The 18,119-nt window shown below is 41.2% G+C and overlaps 1 protein-coding gene across 4 annotated transcripts in view; it reads left to right on the top strand.

The window, feature by feature from the left end:
• Positions 1-11,826, top strand: part of tln2b (talin 2b) — a 47,312-nt gene extending 35,486 nt beyond the window's left edge. For 2 of the 4 annotated variants that reach the window (XM_010778999.1, XM_010778997.1), the window contains exons 47-56: positions 1,605-1,721; positions 2,238-2,423; positions 2,713-2,820; positions 3,834-3,939; positions 5,195-5,319; positions 7,433-7,558; positions 7,661-7,723; positions 8,297-8,479; positions 8,574-8,699; positions 9,627-11,826. In XM_010778999.1, coding sequence (XP_010777301.1) covers positions 1,605-1,721; positions 2,238-2,423; positions 2,713-2,820; positions 3,834-3,939; positions 5,195-5,319; positions 7,433-7,558; positions 7,661-7,723; positions 8,297-8,479; positions 8,574-8,699; positions 9,627-9,755 — 1,269 coding nt within the window. In that variant the 3' untranslated portion in view covers positions 9,756-11,826. Of the gene's footprint in view, positions 1-1,604; positions 1,722-2,237; positions 2,424-2,712; positions 2,821-3,833; positions 3,940-4,680; positions 4,687-5,194; positions 5,320-7,432; positions 7,559-7,660; positions 7,724-8,296; positions 8,480-8,573; positions 8,700-9,626 lie in introns of all 4 variants that reach the window. The other 2 variants (XM_010778998.1, XM_010778996.1) reach the window with 2 other exon arrangements.
• The last annotated feature ends 6,293 nt before the right edge of the window (positions 11,827-18,119 follow it).

The following is an 18,119-nucleotide window of genomic DNA, read 5'->3' as shown; positions in this document are numbered from 1 at the left end:
ATTTCAGCAATGTCTCCATTTTAATATTCAGCGTATGCCTTCTCACTTAGAGGATAATGCATACACTGTAGATATGTGTAATAGAAATGATCTCTTTTTATATTACTGCTTTGTTTATTTTTGATGTATCTGGTAGCACAAAGTAAGGCTTTTTCAAAAGAACTATATGACAGTCCTTGAAGGTTTGCAAGACATTCCATGTCTCTGGCTTATCTGCATGTGGCACTGGACCCATCACTATAAATCTACATTGTTTTCATGCATCTGTGTGTGTGAGATAGAAAGTGAGTTTGCTTTATTGAAAAGGAACTGTAAACACAAGAGTCCATATATTGTGTCTGTAGAGACGTTAGTCCTTTATGAATCAGCTTGACTGTCAAAACCTGATCCAAGTGATGCTTCAAGGATAGTCAGCCCAACAATTGTGTTTGTCATGTCGAGTCAGTATCATTTACATAGCTAAAAAACAAAGACTTCTTTCTCAGAGTGTTTTACAATCTGGTCAAGACATGTTATATTATTATACCTCACGTAAATACCTTAAAGGTTAAACAAAACTAGAAAAAAGGAACACATGGGAACGATTTCTCCTTCAGAAAAATATGTGATTAGTGGTGATAGAAATAGCAGCAGTTGAATAAAAAAAAAGCAACAATTTAAGTTAAGAAGTGCTAGTAGTTAAATTAAGAAATATACAAAAAGAAAAAGCAAGATAATATAAAGCTTATGGACAGATACACAGTATGTGTAATGTTTGTTTTAAGGACACTGAAGAGAAGAAAAGATGTTAAGCAACTACTAGGTGCTGCAAGATAATCTGGACTATACATTCATTAGAAAGTAGAGAGTGGTCATTTTACTCTCAATCATCATGACCACAGTCACAGCTGCCAACTGCTGTAGAGGAGACCAGACATTTTGCACACGACCAGCTGCGGCCGCTTGAATAGAGAAACAGAGATCAAAGTTTCTAACCAGTGACAGAGCCTCACATACGTCTGAACCAAAGATATGCTAGTGTTCTGGAAACTTCCTCAAGTTATTTATTTATTGTTCTCACAACTATCATCCCAACACAGCATGTAACTCCAACTGTTGCATGGGGTTTCTTGTGTTTTCTCATCTAAATGGAATAAGGGCCACCCATGGACCTGGCTATGTTGACAGATTGTTTCTGTTCCTCCAACATATGGTGACCTCCAAATGGGACCCTCTTAAACTCTGGCAGATCATGTTGCTCAAATTCCTAACCTAACAATGTACACTCTGCTGAATGCTGCACTGACAGGCCAGAATGTGTCACCATGAATACAATTTCAGTTGTTTTTTTCCATTGTTGTCACCATTGAATCATCTGAATTACAAGAAGTAAATCCTCCTCCTTTTAATTTGAAATACAGACCTCAGGCCTCTGTTTCTTCAGCAGCTGTTGTCTTTAATTTTCATTTGAAAAGCACCTTCAACACATATAACCATTATTCACTGTAATGAAATCAGTGAAGGGAAAAAAACAATCTTGTAATGTGACGTTTTACAGCTGAGGATAAAGAGCTCCACCTCCTGGTCTGACGATGAGCCTCATCATGCGTCCCTTTCTTTGACAGGTGATGGTGACCAACGTGACGTCTCTTTTAAAAACGGTGAAGGCAGTGGAGGATGAGGCGACTCGCGGGACGAGGGCACTGGAGGCCACCATTGAATGCATCAAACAGGAGCTGACAGTAAGAGCCTCTCACAGGCCCAACCTCTTCTTTATATGCAACTGATGAAACACAGGCTCTTTGCAAAGCTGGCTCAAAGAGGGTCAGAGATATCTGTGTCTATTATTCTGAACGCAACAGGGGAGCTTTTTGTTATTTTTCCTTTATTATCTGTCCAGCGCCGTTCCTCTCAGCCCCTGCAGGTTTTACAGCTCTTATCAGGGTCTGGCTAGCAGGCGCAGGCAAAGTGAGAAAGGAAGGGCTTGTTTTTTGTAATTTAGTGCTAATCCTTATCGGAGGAACCCCAGCCCGAGAGGAGGCTTTACCAAGAGCTCCAGCCTATTTCAACACAGTCTACCTAAGTACTAATGACACATTTCCCTATGTGTGCATCCTATCTGCCTCTCTTCTTAACATGTGATTTCCTACTTTATAATAATGTGCTCACGTAGAATTTTCCCATCTATATTAACATATCTGAGCTCCTGTCATGCCTTTATCCAACTACCTCTGTCCTCCGGGTCTTCATCATGCCAGGTGTTCCAGTCCAAGGACATCCCAGAGAAGTCCACCACACCTGAGGAGTTTATCCGCATGACAAAGGGCATCACCATAGCAACGGCCAAGGCAGTGGCTGCAGGCAATTCGGCTCAGCAGGAGGACGTGATCGCCACGGCCAACCTGAGCCGCAAAGCCATCTCCGATATGCTGTCTACCTGCAAGGTGCTAATCCCCCCCCATCCCCACCTGGCCAGAGCAGGCACCGGGCTGCCAGGAAACACGTGAACCCAGAGAGGACGTTAGAGTTTATGGCTGCTCCCGCTGGCAGTGACTCACTCACTTTCCAATGTTTTGCAGCAGAGCAGCATTTAGGGTGTCCTTCAGTGACAGTAGAGCACTTACAGAGAAACACAGAAGCACTATGGCATTGGAGGATCAATATATAACAAACAAATGAGTCATGACTATTTCGTTTTTTAATAGCTGTTATGATTGTTTCTCCCCCTTCCAGCAAGCGGCTTGCCACCCAGAAGTGGGCGAGGACTTGAGGATCAAGGCGCTCCAGTACGGCTCCGAGTGCACATCCGGATACATCAACCTTCTGGAGCAAGTCCTACAGGTGAGAATGAGACGTGTGTGTGTGTGTGTGTGTGTGTGTGTGTGTGTGTGTGTGTGTGTGTGTGTGTGTGTGTGTGTGTGTGTGTGTGTGTGTGTGTGTGTGTGTGTGTGTGTGTGGTGGTGTGTGTGGTGTGTGTGTGTGTGTGTGTGTGTGTGTGTGTGTGTGTGTGTGTGTGTGTGTGTGTGTGTGTGAGAATCTTGATATCTAGTATCACCCAGTGAGGTTTCACAGGTGTTATCTGCAGGATTCAATTCTGTGATGCTTGAAAAAGGTTTTATGGGTTTCTGTCAGCATTTGCATTTGCATTTTACTGTTGCAACACCCTTACTAAAACAATAAGGCTGGTGATATTCTTTGGTGATGTCTTACACACTGTTATTTGGTCTTTTCTTGAGGCTTGTTGTCAATATCAAAACAATGCCACCATTATGCTCAAAGTGTGGTCTCATGAACAATTGCCAGCCATTAACAAATGAACTGAACACATTATTTCCACATCACACATCTGTCCATAGCAACATTCATTACAAAAGTACCCCTCCAGAAGATCTGATTAAATTTTGGAGAACATTGTGACATTAATCTAAATATTAATCAGTAACACTTGTTTTTTAATTTTTTAATTCCTTAGTTCATAATATAATAACACTCCCCATAGTTTTATTTTAAGACAAATGTATTGCCATGTAACAGTTTCTAATGTATGTGTTAAGTAACTTTCTTAATTATCTCACTTCAATAATTAGTAAATACTGTAGTACATCAAGTTGACTCTGGCAGAGCATTAGCTTCTTAACGTACCTTGTGATATAGTTAGTGATTTATCATAAAGAGTTTGCTGTTGCTTCATTGACTATAATAAGGGTTGCTAAAAATACATTTTAATGACATTTCTGAAAAAATAACAAAACAGATGTACTTATTTTTCCCAGCTATCACCGGCAGTCATTTCAATGTTAGAAATAGAGTATATAATATAACAATACATGTACGCATGCCTCTTATATTTTCAGGTGCTGCACAAGCCCATACCGGAGCAGAAACAGCAGCTGGCCTTACACTCGAAGCATGTTGCAGCGAGTGTGACAGAGCTCGTCCAGACAGCTGAGGCCATGAAAGGTGAGGCCACACATTCTGTCACACACTCTTACACGATGCACACTAACAACAGTTACGCTTAACAACCCTTACTGACCATTAACCCTCTGGCCATTAAACACAGAAGAGGGTTGTATTTTTAGTATTCCAGGCGTTTATGGTTACCTATAAAACAAATGTTATTTTATTAAGCGATAACATTTTATAAAAGTTTGTGTGCTGTCCAAAAATAGTTGGCAGGAGATTTGGATCTTAGAGTGACTGTGAGACATTATTGCCACTGCAGCGTAAAACTGGGAAAGCTGAAATAGCCAAATAACTTCCATTTGAAGCGAGAGGATTTCGATTAGAGGCCTATTCAATTTGATCAAATGAAAACATGACAGGATTGTGGAGATGTTAGAGATTAGTCAAAGGAGTCCTAAACCTCTTGTGCATGAATGATATTATAGTATTATTGAGCAAAGCCAGCAAACCTGTCTGTGTCAATAATAAAGATAGGTCACTTCACAATATTGAAATCGCAGCATAGAGAGATTGCTTTGAAGATTGCTCCAAATGAAGCTGTGTAGGATGGTTATCACACCGAGTGTTTCCTATAGAAGCTGCACTGCTGCATCTGACAGGAGTAATAGATTGTGTTTGGATGAGAATTAGATTTCAGCGTATAGCCCGGGACCCAGCGGGGCTATCCACTTCACCTCTCTAATGTCCCATGTGCTCTCTCCCTCTCTCTCCCTCTCTCCTCCCTTGCTGCCTCAGATGGAGGTAAGTGGGATATGGTGTGTTTTCTTCATCCAGATCACCTTTCATACACTCAGAAGGGGGTAGCAGAGTAGACGGCCTGGGGGGTAGGGGGTGCAGAACAGATTTCCCCAGAGCTCAACGTAATCTGCGAAAACATCGTTCCATCTGCCTTACCAAGCTGTTCCCAAACAGCTCCGCTTTATGGGCACTTAAAAACCTATAAAAAGACAATGGTCCATCAAATGTGAATTTCTTTTAACTTTTAGTTTACCTTATTTAACTTTTAGCCATTACCGTCATTCTGCAAACAATTGTGTGCAGTACTCATGAGCTTTGCTGCAGTTGAAGTAGGTGGAGATTGAGCATCTCTGTGAGGCCTGGATTGTGTGGATGAGTTATTATTGAGGCATAGTTTTGTTCCATAAAAAGATTTCAGTGACATTTTGTTTTGGTGTTGATTCTGTGAGCCTGTTCCAAAAAGAAAAAGCATTTGATGAACAAGGTCTGGGTATGTGTTGACCCCTTTCAGGCTCAGAGTATGTGGACCCCCAGGACCCCACTGTCATCGCTGAGACTGAGCTCCTTGGAGCAGCAGCGTCCATTGAAGCTGCAGCCAAGAAACTAGAGCAGCTGAAACCAAGAGCCAAGCCTAAGGTATAAGTGCCCTTCTCCACCCTTTCCACCCACACAAACCCACACACAGGTTTTTGCCATTAATCAGCAGAGGAAGATGTGGGCCGAAGGTAGGAAAAGGTGACTCTGACTTTGAAGTGGAGTCATGTTTTTCAGTGACTGAGCTGCTATCTCGATGTCATTAGCGGAGAAAAAGCCTTTCTTCCTAACACATCCCATGTTGACTCAGACAGCTGGTCCAGTGAGCTAACGTATGATGCTTGGAAAACTTTCTTCAAAGGCACTTTTGGACATTATTTTGAGTTGTGTTGCCAGGAGACGCAATTACACTGCTGGGTCTTCAAGCTTATTTTGGAAAGAGTTCAAATGTGTGATGAACTGTTGTGACCCTTTCTGGAAGAGAGGGTCTCTGTCTTATTGAACCCATTTCCTTTGTTTTATTGCAGTGTTCCTCATATCTGAACTAAAATGAGGGAGGCTTTTTCAGCCTTTTCTCATCTCCCCGCCCCCCATGCTGCACTTTTGCCTAAATCACTTTAGAGCATGATGAATAGAGACAATAGGGGAAAAAATGGGAGGTGATTGTGATAGTGCTTTCGGGAAATGAAATGACTTTTAGAATGTGTTTGTGTTCTCCTGCATGATTGTGTTGTTTGTTTATCTGGAGACTGGATAGTTGGATCCTTCTGTGCCTGTAGTGCTTTCCCCCTTTTCTATACCTCTTCCTGTACACAGACTATATTTAGGTTACTTCACTTTAAATAAAGCCCATATAATGCTCTGTCTCAGACTATAATTCCACAGACACAGACGGCATCTATGAGGACCTTTGTGTTTATGAAAGGGGATTAGTGAGTGAAAGGCTTTGCCCCCTTTTTGGATGTCAGTGTCTCCCTCTAGTGGACTAAAAGTATACAAGCTTTACCAAAAAACATTTAAATGAGGAATACCACTTAATTTAACTTTCATTATACGTTGATGCTAGAACAGTTTCATTTTGTATTTAGGAACATGCATTCCTATTATCTATATTCATAAACTATTTTAAATAATTGTGCTTCCATAATCTGTTTTCAAACACTGTGCACATACCAGACTCCATAGAAAAAAAAACACAGAACACCAGAGTTGCTGGTCTACCGCTGACTTGATCCATTAATTTGTCAGAACTAACCAAACAAATTAAATAAACTCACTATGGATAAGAACCCAATACAACCTTAATTTAAACAATCCAGGTTTTACTTTTAAACCAACCCTCGTCTGTAAAACAGTTAATCACGTTGTTGTTTGTCTGCTTGTAATCTTCTTCCTCCTCCTCTTCACTCCCTCTCCTGTCTGCTCCTTCATCCCTCCCCACCCTACATGGGGGGAGGGCTCTTGTTCTCCCAGCATGCTCACTCGCCCTGCCTCCCCCTCCCTCTCTGAGCCGTTGTAGACCTGGAAGCCTTCTCTGCAGGGCTCTGTCTGATATGTTTGATATATTAGGTTGTTATTCAGTCCAACTATATATCAAACATATTCCTACAGTGTCCCGCCCTGTCTCCAGCCACGTGTGCCTTATGTGTTTATGGAGGTCAATCACATGCTGCTGACTGCTGAGGCAAACATTTGTCTCTGAACTGATGCACTGTGATTTTTTACAAGGGTCTTTAGATCAGGTTTGGGAAATAGGAAGGCATGCTGGATGGTGTTTTTTGTAGAAGATAGAGTTAAAGAGTTATGCTCAAGGCAATAGCTGCCATTGTGGAAACTGAGGTCATGCACTCATTACTTTAAAGTGTTAGGAAACTGGAAAAGTGTTACATACTACAAGAAAATAAATATCTGGTGGATATTCCATGTACTACTTTTTATATTCTCTGTATACAAATTATACTTATTTAAAAATAATTTAAAATTAATACATATTCCCCCACAAGAACTGTATTCCTGACACAGTGCATATGGCTTATAAAAAGCATTTAGTTAATGCCTATAAATTAAAAATAATTATAATAATGTAAATCTATTTTTTTCATGATCAGAGTATTAATAAGATACTGGTTATGGCCCGGGTTGACTTAGTGACACACTGATTTATATTTATTTACTGCAGGATAATTGTCTAAAAATGATTGTGTTTTACTTTCAGCAGGCGGATGAGACGCTGGACTTTGAGGAGCAGATCTTAGAAGCAGCAAAGTCCATCGCAGCAGCGACTAGCGCTCTTGTTAAATCTGCATCGGCAGCTCAAAGAGAACTGGTGGCACAAGGAAAGGTCAGTCAACACACCTACTCAGACACTCAGCTCAGATGTGAAGAATATATAATAATATAAAACAACATGTCATTTGTGTTCTTTATCCAATATCAAACTCAGGTTGGATCCATTCTAGCCAATGCAGTGGATGACGGCCAGTGGTCACAGGGTCTCATATCTGCTGTAAGTTGCCTTGTACACATTAACAAATGTCGGTAATAACGTTATAATTTTACCAAGATAAAAGGTCACCTATTATGCAAAATCCACTTGTTCCTGTCTTTTATACATAAACATGTTTCCTGTCCTGATCCATTTATATAAAAACCTGTCTGAAAAAGGGCTGATCAGATTTTGGCCACTTTATGATGTCATAAAGATGTTTTGGCTTGTGTAACCATTAGCCAATAACCAACCAAGGTAACCCCCCCCCCCTTATCACCTGAATCTCCTCCTAGAGCACCATTGTGTTCTTTTTAACCAAATATCTCTCAGAGGGGCGTGGGGAGGGGCTCCTTATTTTCATCTAAAGTAACAAACAGAGAATCAGCACTTTTGAAACAGGGCCGAAACAGAGGGGATTATGGGATGCTACAATGGGTGATCTGTTTGGTGTTTCGAGGCCAAACACCAGAGACATGTTTTGTATGTGTCTGAGACCTATAATAAAGTAATGAAAAACAGTATAATAGGGGACCTTTCAAACTAAATGTAAACCCAACCAAAGAGCATGTGTGAATGTGTTGCTTGCTGTAGGCTCGTATGGTAGCCGCAGCCACCAGCAACCTGTGTGAGGCCGCTAACGCCTCGGTGCAGGGCCACGCCAGCGAGGAGAAGCTCATCTGCTCCGCCAAGCAGGTCGCAGCCTCCACGGCTCAGCTGCTGGTGGCCTGCAAGGTGAAGGCCGACCAGGACTCTGAGGCCATGAGGAGGCTACAGGTAACGCTGAAACACAGTCTTCATTTGTCCATGGTAATTGTTTGCATATGGATCGTGTGAATGGCATTCTAACTTTGAGATGATCTGTTTGAAGGCTGCTGGCAACGCAGTGAAGCGAGCTTCAGACAATCTGGTGAAGGCGGCTCAGAAAGCAGCTTTTGACAAGACTGAAGATGACAGTGTGGTGGTAAAGACCAAATTCGTCGGAGGCATAGCTCAGGTGAGACACAACCCTGAAATGTTCATGTGAAATCATTCCCATTCTGCGGTTTGCCCTTTTCACTGCGTGTTTGCACCTCTCACTGACGTGCCAAAATGCCACAGTCGTTTCTCTGAGCTTGTGATGAGCTGCTGCAGATAAACAGCCCGTCAGCTTCATTTCAAAGCTGTTCACCAGGTTTACCGGAGACCCACGGCTGCAAAACATCACATCCTTTGAAGAATACTAGCTTTCTTTTCATCTTTGCAAAAATCTGAAAGTACTGTAATTGAAAAGTGAGTGTCTCTTAAAACACCAGGGTGCCACAGAAAGCTTTACTTATCATCTTGATTGATTATGTTGCTGTTTCACTCATTGGGGCACACCAGCTGGGCATCAGTGAGGCTCACTGTCATATTGATGTCTGATGACTGTCTCACTGTGGGGAGCATTGGACCATGTTGTCTCTTACTGTAATAGATTCTGATTGACCATTTATTATAATTTTTAGGTGGCCAAAATGAGAACACAAATATTCATTATTTTCATAGCTGTATACCCTGATGTTAACAATCCTGACTACTATTCATTTGATCAAAACAGTTATCTAATTACCCTTTAGGCATAAACAAAAACAACATAAAAACAACTGCTAAACCAACAATATAATACATTCAGTCCAAACTGGTGTGAAATCATTTTCTCAAGGTTTTGTGTTCAATGCTTCTCTAATCATGCATCACAACCAATCTTCTTCACTCATGTAAACGAATAGACTTAAAAGTGAATGTTTGTTCATTCATCTCTAATGAGCGTGCAGTTAAAAGGCTGTACAGTGTGAGCTGAGCGCTGTGCAGCTTTTAGTCTTCTATACGAAGCTATCCACATGAATGGGATTATGATGAGTGGAAGGAACATTCTCCTGTCAGCTGTTCCCGCTCTCCTCAGATTATTGCGGCTCAGGAGGAGATGCTGAGGAAGGAGCGAGAGCTGGAGGAGGCCCGGAAGAAGCTGGCTCAGATCCGACAGCAGCAGTACAAGTTCCTGCCCAGCGAGCTGAGGGAGGATGAGGGCTGATTGGCAGAGGCGGTGAGCGCCGCACTGATGACACCCTCCTGTCATGGGGAGACGATGCCGATGTACGATTGGCTGCTTTGCTCTCATATAACCGAGAAATATACAGCACTTGAAACAGGCCTGTTTGGTGAGAAAAACAAGTGCCTGTGCTCTGTGTGTGTGTGTGTGTGTGTGTGTGTGTGTGTGTGTGTGTGTGTGTGTGTGTGTGTGTGTATTACTCAGTGAACAGCATTGGCATTCAGAGTTCAATTAAAGAGAAGGTTGTTACAGTTGCCACTATAAGCAAGTGGAGAAAGTATGATGAAATTGTATGATAAACGTATCATTGCTTTGTGAGTGTTGCTGCATCATGAGCATTAACGACTGTTACAATCATACATCGAAGATGTAACCAATGCAGAAATTCTCTATAATCACTGAATGTTATGTACTTGTTGAAGGTTTTGAGCAAATAGAAATGAAATTCTCTGCAACTGGCAGAAGAAACCTAAGGGTCCATAGTTTGTATTCTAAATGTAAAACCTTGAGGGGTTCACAGAAAGGCAGGAGGGGGATGCCTCAGTTCACCACTGGCTTGCATGCAGCATAATGTCTATACATATCAATGAAGCTACTAACCAATAGAGTAGTATGGAGCGGAAAGGCACTTGTGTTTTACTAATAAAAATGTGAATATGCGGTTTGCTAATACAGTAGCAAATCTTTAGAAAGAAAGGATTTGAGGGGTTCTCATGGATTAAATAAGAAAAATACAGACAACTGGCCAACACTAGCTACTATATAAAGATATTTATTCTTGGCAGATTTTTTCTTAAAGAGCAGACAAGAGAATCTGGAATATATGTGACCAAATACATGCTTATGTAAATCATGTCACTTAGTTCATCTTCCCTAACATACACAGAGCTGTGTAAGGAATATATGTTTACATTGTCCATCATATTTGTTCTCTCTTGTCTCCATTTTTTGATTCCTCTTCTATTAACACTGGCCAGATTTAGTTTGTGCACCCACTGTACTATACACACACTCACACAGATATTATTCTCCCCAGTCACTGCCCTGTCATTGTAAAGGCATTTTCACTATGGAATGACTGTCTACAGCAATACATTACACTGAATATCCTGGCGAGATAGTAATGAGAGTCTGCGCTGTTATTGGTTGTAAGATTGGTTATGTGCAATGATATTTGGCTTTGGGCTCTTGAATGAAACGAGCATACGTTGTGCACTGAAGTTGCTCATAAACATACGCACTGAAAATGGCAATTTAAAGCTTCCATTATATTAAATGTAGGACATTCTCCTTGCAAAGTAGAAGGAAATGGCTTCAAGCCCTGAAAGAGGAAAGTCATTCAATGCTTTTTTTTTCTTAGTATATTAATGTATAATATATTGGACATTTTAAGCAGTTTATCTCCTCAGTCCATAATAGTGTCTGGACTGCATTGTGTACTAGTGCCTTACTTAGAGTCTGCGCTGCGAGCAGCTGAAGATCAGGCTGAGTGGGAGCCTGAGCCTTGTCCTCTCTGGATCAGAACAATATGCCAGTCTAATCCCCATCGGGGTCTTAAGAAACTACCACCTAGTCCTTTGCCATACAATACAATGCCTTGGCTGGTGGCCTACTTGCCTACAACATTATAATGCTGATATAAAAGGGCATCTGTGGATACATTAGGATTTAGAGACCATGTTGGAAGACTAACACTAGACTGCATTCCATGAGCATGTGGCAATTTGTGTTTAAAGTCGAGAAATTGTTGAACTCATATGCCAAGTTCCTCTCAAATGTTGGACTTAATAACTTCCTTGTTTCATTGTCTAACCACTATTAAAGATTATGTTTTTATCTGTAAATGTAAGAGTTACCCTGAAATATATTGTCTTACTGATTTGTCCGAGTATTAACGGAAATAGAAAAAAAGTTACTAGCTCTGTAATGAATAGGTGTTGTGCTTTCTTTAACAGACTGCATTAGTTTCATGTTTTGATGCTGTATGTATAATATTTATCTGGTCACAAAAGTATTTTTTGTATTCACGAAAAAAATAAAGAGTTTGAAACAACCAGTACCGTCAATACTATTTTGTCCTTTTTCACATCATCCTATGTATTTGACAGAGATGTCTACTAGAAAGTAAAGTCACCCTGCATTCTTTCCAGCAGATGTCAGTATTATCCTTCACAGTTCGGTCAGTGGATGCTTGGAGAAATACAGTATGTTCTAGTGGAAGGATTGGCAAAGTTAGCCAGACCAAATATGGACATAGTGGATGTGCTTTTTTTCTCCCGGTTCACAGACCAGACCCTCAAGTATGCAGTGATTCCCATGTAGATGTTTTGGTCGAGAATGAGAGTTCACATTCATTTTGCACACTGGGTTTCACAGCTACACCTCTAAAACTCGCTGTTTAGAGGTAACCTGATGTTGACATTTTGTCCGTCTGCTTTTGGTGACTTGAACTTAAGCCTGGTTTTATCCTCAGTTAATACAAAACATATTTAACTCTGAACTCTGTCAGCAGCATATGAGGGCAGAGTGTGTAAAAGTGTGGTTGTAGGTGGCCAGCACAATACACTGAGTCGTCTTAATGAACACCATATTTGGCTGTTTTAGTGTTTTGGTCTCATGCAAGGCCAGGACACACAGTGGAGAGGGAAAACTGAAGCCATGTGTTTAACTGGGAGTGCCCTTTACTACTCACCCTCTCTGCCTCCCTTCAGTCGTTAGGACCAGGAGGATGTTTGTCTGGTTAGCTTTGGCATTTATGTACGGTAGAGCTATCAAAACCTGATGAATGATGTAAACAGAGATGTGGGCTGGTGAAGTTCATCCTCGTTTTGTCATGGCTTCATACTGATCTGTTAAATCAATAATCAATTCCTGAACAATAGTTTAAATTAAAACAATTTTTTCATGCACTCAAACATTTTTTTATTGGTTGCCAATAGAATCAGAAGATTCAGAAACAGGTTTATTACCAGGTAGGTTTACACGTACGACGAATTTTACTTGGTGTCGTGGTGCATAAAAACAAGAATTAAAAACACAGGTAGAGAACTAGACAAATGTAAAAAATAATTAGAAATATATAGTCAAATATAGCAGTATTTACATTGCAATGGAGTGGACTTCCTGTCTCGTTATTTTCCTGCACATGGAGGAAAACACATTGTGGGTTACTCTGTGTTACTCTGTGTTATAGTGTATGTCATCAGCCTTGTCAACCCCACAGACTTGGCAGGTCTATTGTTATAAAGGTATGTGATGTGGATCACGTTTCAACCCTCGAGAGCTTTGGCAAGATTACGACTTTGGCAGAGATGCCAGAAATGTTGAGGTCAATTACAGGAAAATTGCTCGGAATCATGCACCAGACATCTTGAATTTTAGTTTGAAATGATGTTTGTGCAGGCATTAAAATGACAGCTTAATATGATTTGGTCAACGAAGAATTGGAACTTGGTAGTTTGTGTTTTAAAGTATTATGACATACAGGAATTTGTATCCTCAGCAGTGTCATCCCTGGCATCCAACTGTAAATGCTTTATATTTGTTGTGTTGCTTTGTTACTGATCCCCACAGCCTGGCAGCCTTTTAGTTTCTGGCTCGGGTTCTCAAGAATGAAGCCTGTGTTAACCTGTGGCTAAACCTAATGACACCGGGTCAACTTTCATCGTTTCAGCACTAATCTGCGGGATGTTAAATAACCCATGGCAGAGCAACAACAAAAGCATTTGGCTGGTATTGTTTTTTTTAAATCCATATGATTACAGAACATTTCTATTTTCCAGTGTGAATTACAGGCAACTTACTGTAGGCTCAGATGTGATACTGAGCAGCAATAGAGTGTGCTAAGAACAGCTTTAGTGAAATAGAGAGTTGTCACACTGAGAAAATACAGTTTGTAGCTAGTTAAGCTAGGAATGCTTCAGTGTTTGCAAGTGTTTTTAGGATATTACTTCAAAAACGATATCATTTATTAAATTAACTATGATTTAAGAATAAATTGTGAGTTATTTGTTTTGAATTATTACCTCGTTTCAAGGGCATTGTGTTTTTTACAGTGTATAAAGAGGAAAGCAGCCTCTGCCCAAAGCCATTTTTCTTCACTTAAGAAAACGACGAAAGAGGAAGTGAGGTTTGGAAAAAATGCACATCGGGAAAGGCTTTGGGTTTTGGGCTGGGCCATTTGTCCAAAGCGAGCTACTGAAACTTTCATTTTTTCACTCACTACATCTTAATCTGATTGTGACTTTCTTTCTCACTGCTTTGCCTGATCTAAACCAGTTCTAGCTGTACACCTTGGCTAATTTGAGGGATATTCCAGTCCTTTTTTTGGCTGCTTTCCAAGTACGCCTGCTATTCAGGATTCTTATGAACATTTACAGAAGTAAAGGATAGGGGATAGCAGTGTTTAAGCAGCAATGCAAATCCAAGATATTTCCAGTTTGCACATGCTGAGGAAACAGTGGAAACCAGCAATGTTCATGGGCTGAATGCCTGTATTTATGTCATTTCACAAAGTCCAAACCAAAAGCTATGGCAGTGAAAAAGAAGATAGCGCTTAACAAATGTTTAAAACAAATTAAGATATATGCTTTTTTGACTGAACCAGCTAGTGTCTTCATATTTATCAAAGATTCCTTCAACAAGTCTCTAAGGCAACTCATTTCTGAATAATTAGCCTGTTTAAAATGCAAATGAAGTGTATGGACTTTGTTTAAAGAAACTTTTACTTTGGTGGCATTTTAATTGTGCAAAACGTCAGGGGGAAAAATTGTGCAATATAGAAGCAACTTACCAAAAGTAATTGTGTTTAAAGGCCTCCTTGTTTACTCATACCACCCCTGTGCCTGTGAAGAGCAGGGCTTCCTAACATAAACCTGGGAGACAGCAGCTGATAGATGTAAGAGAGCCTTTTACCCAGGTCTGGAACACATGACTATTTTAGGTCATCTTCAGAGCTCTCCTCACATGTTGGCTCCATAACTTCTAGCCACTGTACAGTCTTTGACTTAATGGGAAAAGTAAACAGTCTGTGTGACTTCATAACCCAGAACATGGCAATTGTCAATGTGCGTTCACAGAGTTAAGACCCAAGAGGCTAGTGTTATATATTGCAAATAAAAGTCATGCTTTTTATGTAATATCACAAAACAATTGAATCACAGACTCTTGCTGCTCTGCCAAATGTTAAAGAAGTAATATTTTCAAATTTCAGGGGGTATCCAACATGCAGGCCTTTATGTAACACTACTGCACACATAATTAACCCATTTCAGTGAGAAAAATTAGGATAAGGGCCACATGAAAAACGTATTTTAGTTCTGAGTCAGAATTTTGGAAAAAGTAGCTTTTTGACTTGTGTCCCTAATCCCCTTTTAGATAGCAGGTGGGTGGTGCAGCAACCTGAGGTATGTGAGTTAGTTGCAGTCAGATTCAGACTGCCATGCTCTGCTGAGTGACAGTACTCGCTGTTTCTCTCTCCCATGACGGCACAGCAGCTCCTTCAGCCTTCATGTAAGAAGGCAGTATTTCTCAGTCAGCAATGACAGCAGGGCTATATTGGGCCTCAGCTGAGACTCAGATCCTGGGTGCTAATTTTGGACGACTCCACAAGTAACATTAAACGTGTGCCTCCAAGACTCACTCCTCCATTCCAAGTGAAGTTTTCCCGGAGATTCACAGAGATTTTTCTCAGAACCTGTGTCCTGAACAGCGTTTAAACTGAGCTGTGGGACAGGGGAACCGTCGGCCTCAGAGCGAGCTGCCGACTGGAGCAGATCTGCAGTGCCTTCTGGGATTTAAGCTGTCTAGAGTGAAATGTAACACTAGTCCCTTCCAAACCCTCAGTCTTAATAAGGAAACTTAGCTTGACACCCGTTAGATGACAGGCCACATTTCTGCAGAGAAAGAAGTCCTTGGCTACTTTTCTTCTCTCGATTCTGCGGCCTCCCCGCCCTTTTATAAAGCTGAACAAACAGTCACTCCACTCACTGCTCAGCAGATTTTTCTCAGAACTTATTTTCTCACAATTTCTTAAAGGGTGGTGTGGGGAGAGCCAATATGATTAATCAGTGTGACTTTATCCATATTATTGTGTCTTACATGGACAGTTAGCCTGTCTGCCCTTTTCTGCTGTATTTACTCAGCTGAGCACCTTTGATGGATGCAAGGTTTTTTCTCAGTGGTGGAAAGTTACTATGAAAATGTACTTAAGTACTGTACTCAGTAACAATTTAAGGTACTTGTGCTTTACTTTCGATTCTTTAACTACGTACTGTAATGCTGATCATACAGTACTTCACTACTTTTACTTAAGTGGGGATATTAATGCAATGTCGTTTTTATGGTAACATGTTGGCATGTTTATTTAACTGAAGAATCTGAATACATCTTCCTGAGAGAGATGGGTTCTTTGGGCAGACTCGGAGCATAACTACGCTCTCCTCGTACTGTATAATGTTATCTCTGACATCCAAGCCCCCCGGGCAGGAACTAACCCAACCACACCAGATGGATGTCTATTTATTCTCATATCCCTGCTCTCAGAGAGTTGTTTAATGACTGACTTTGCAGGAGTACAGTATCTAGCTCCCTTGCTGTGTGGTGAGCCCGAGCCTGACTGAAAAACAGTCACGGCCTCTGATCAAGCGTGGGGCTGCAGGCAGGCTCTGCTGTAAGAATGCAGGTGCCGCAGAGCTGTGGGTTCCTGTGGCATTCCTCAGCGTAAGGAGACCACTGCGACCCAGTCTTAGTGAACGTAGCCCGCAAGCGTTCAAACAGCCTCTCCAACCCCACTGGAATGTCTCATCACCATAGACTCTCACACACGCTCCACATTAAGGCTCTCATTCAGCCAAGCTATGGTCATTCTGCGGTTTGGAGTTCATACTTGTAAACTTGAGAGAGCCTTTACTTTCTCTTTCAGATTTGGAAAACTGGACTTTTGTTAACCCAAAATGGAAATTCTTTTTGATGATGATGATTCTCTCTCATTGAGGGCTTTCAACTATTGTGTTTTTAAGAAAGATAGTTCTGGTAAAGTTTGTTGTCACAGAAATGCTGAAAATTGCTACCATAAAAGTTCAGCATCCTCCTCCTCTGCCATTGTTTAATTTCGTTGTGCCTGGGCTCGGACAGGCAGGACTGTAACAGGGAGAACAGTGGCTGAGCTCGAAGTGCATACCAAGAAGTTTTATAGCCCTGTGGAATGGAAAGAAATATCGAGTGCGTCTTTGGACCTCACAAAAAGCCCCCGCAACTTAGCCCTCTCCTCTGTCTCCTCTACCTCGCTTACACCACAGAGCCCATATATGGACACATATATGAAAGATTCTCCCTCTGTGCGCAAACACGGAAACTTCTAGCCCTGTGTCATGAGGGGCAAAGATTGAAGGCAAATATTTAACGAGGGCCATCAACAAGATGCTGGGCTGCTGTTGACTGAGATACAAAAGAGAAAGCAACATTTGTGTTTGCTGTAAGAGGATATTAACAAGCACAAAGCAATGGACTCAAAATATCTTTAACAGCCTCTGACTCTGAAGAAAACACAGCTCTGTGGATGCTGTGGAAGGAGTCTCTTATCTGGAAGAGGGAGAAGCTCAAGCTGCCTGTAAACAATCATTATCCCATTTCCCTCTTGCCCTTTACTGTGTACAACCAAACACTACGGATGTGCAAAAAGTGTTGTTTTCTCAAATTGAAGGCAGATTTGTATTGCAGGATGCCAGACAGATGGACTTTTCGGTTCCAGTTCTGTTCATGCTATGACATGTCTGGTTTTTCGGAGTATTTCATTTTACTCATGGGTTCTAGCATGGCATCCCACATTAGTCTGAAATGAATCGTGACAGTTCCCCCCGAATGCTTTCTCTCCTCCCCTCTTGCAGTGCGACTGAGCAGCATCAGATATGGCGGACATTCTTCTTCTCTGTGAGTCCCCATCCTAAGAGGGGGAACACAAACAAACAGTCTGGGAGGAGCCTTGCAGAGGCCACACATATTCATCCATTATGACTTCTACCCACATTGGTGTTTGCAATGCTGAAAGCCTGTTGGTATTTTTACATCATACTCGTTTCCCTCAATAAGTATTTGCAAACTGTGTCTAATGCATCTATGGAAGAAATCATTTGGATTCCCTGAGGAACAATATAATACTTAACAGTGTGTTCTCTATTCCTGGCATGTAGGAGTTTTATTACATCTCTTTAAAGTCTGAGTGATGACACATCCTTTCATTTTCATGAGCTAGTTATACTGTAGCAAAAATCTTGGCACAAGAAGAATGTGACCCATCTTCAATGGAGCACCTGTAGCTGAAATATTTGCCCTTCATACCACAGGAAT

The sequence above is a fragment of the Notothenia coriiceps genome, unplaced genomic scaffold (assembly GCF_000735185.1).
Source record: "Notothenia coriiceps isolate Sejong01 unplaced genomic scaffold, NC01 NC01_scaffold00019759, whole genome shotgun sequence".
Lineage (NCBI taxonomy): Eukaryota > Metazoa > Chordata > Actinopteri > Perciformes > Nototheniidae > Notothenia > Notothenia coriiceps.
The sequence above is the reverse complement of the archived record's forward strand: the minus strand, read 5'-3'. Positions and strand labels throughout refer to the sequence as shown.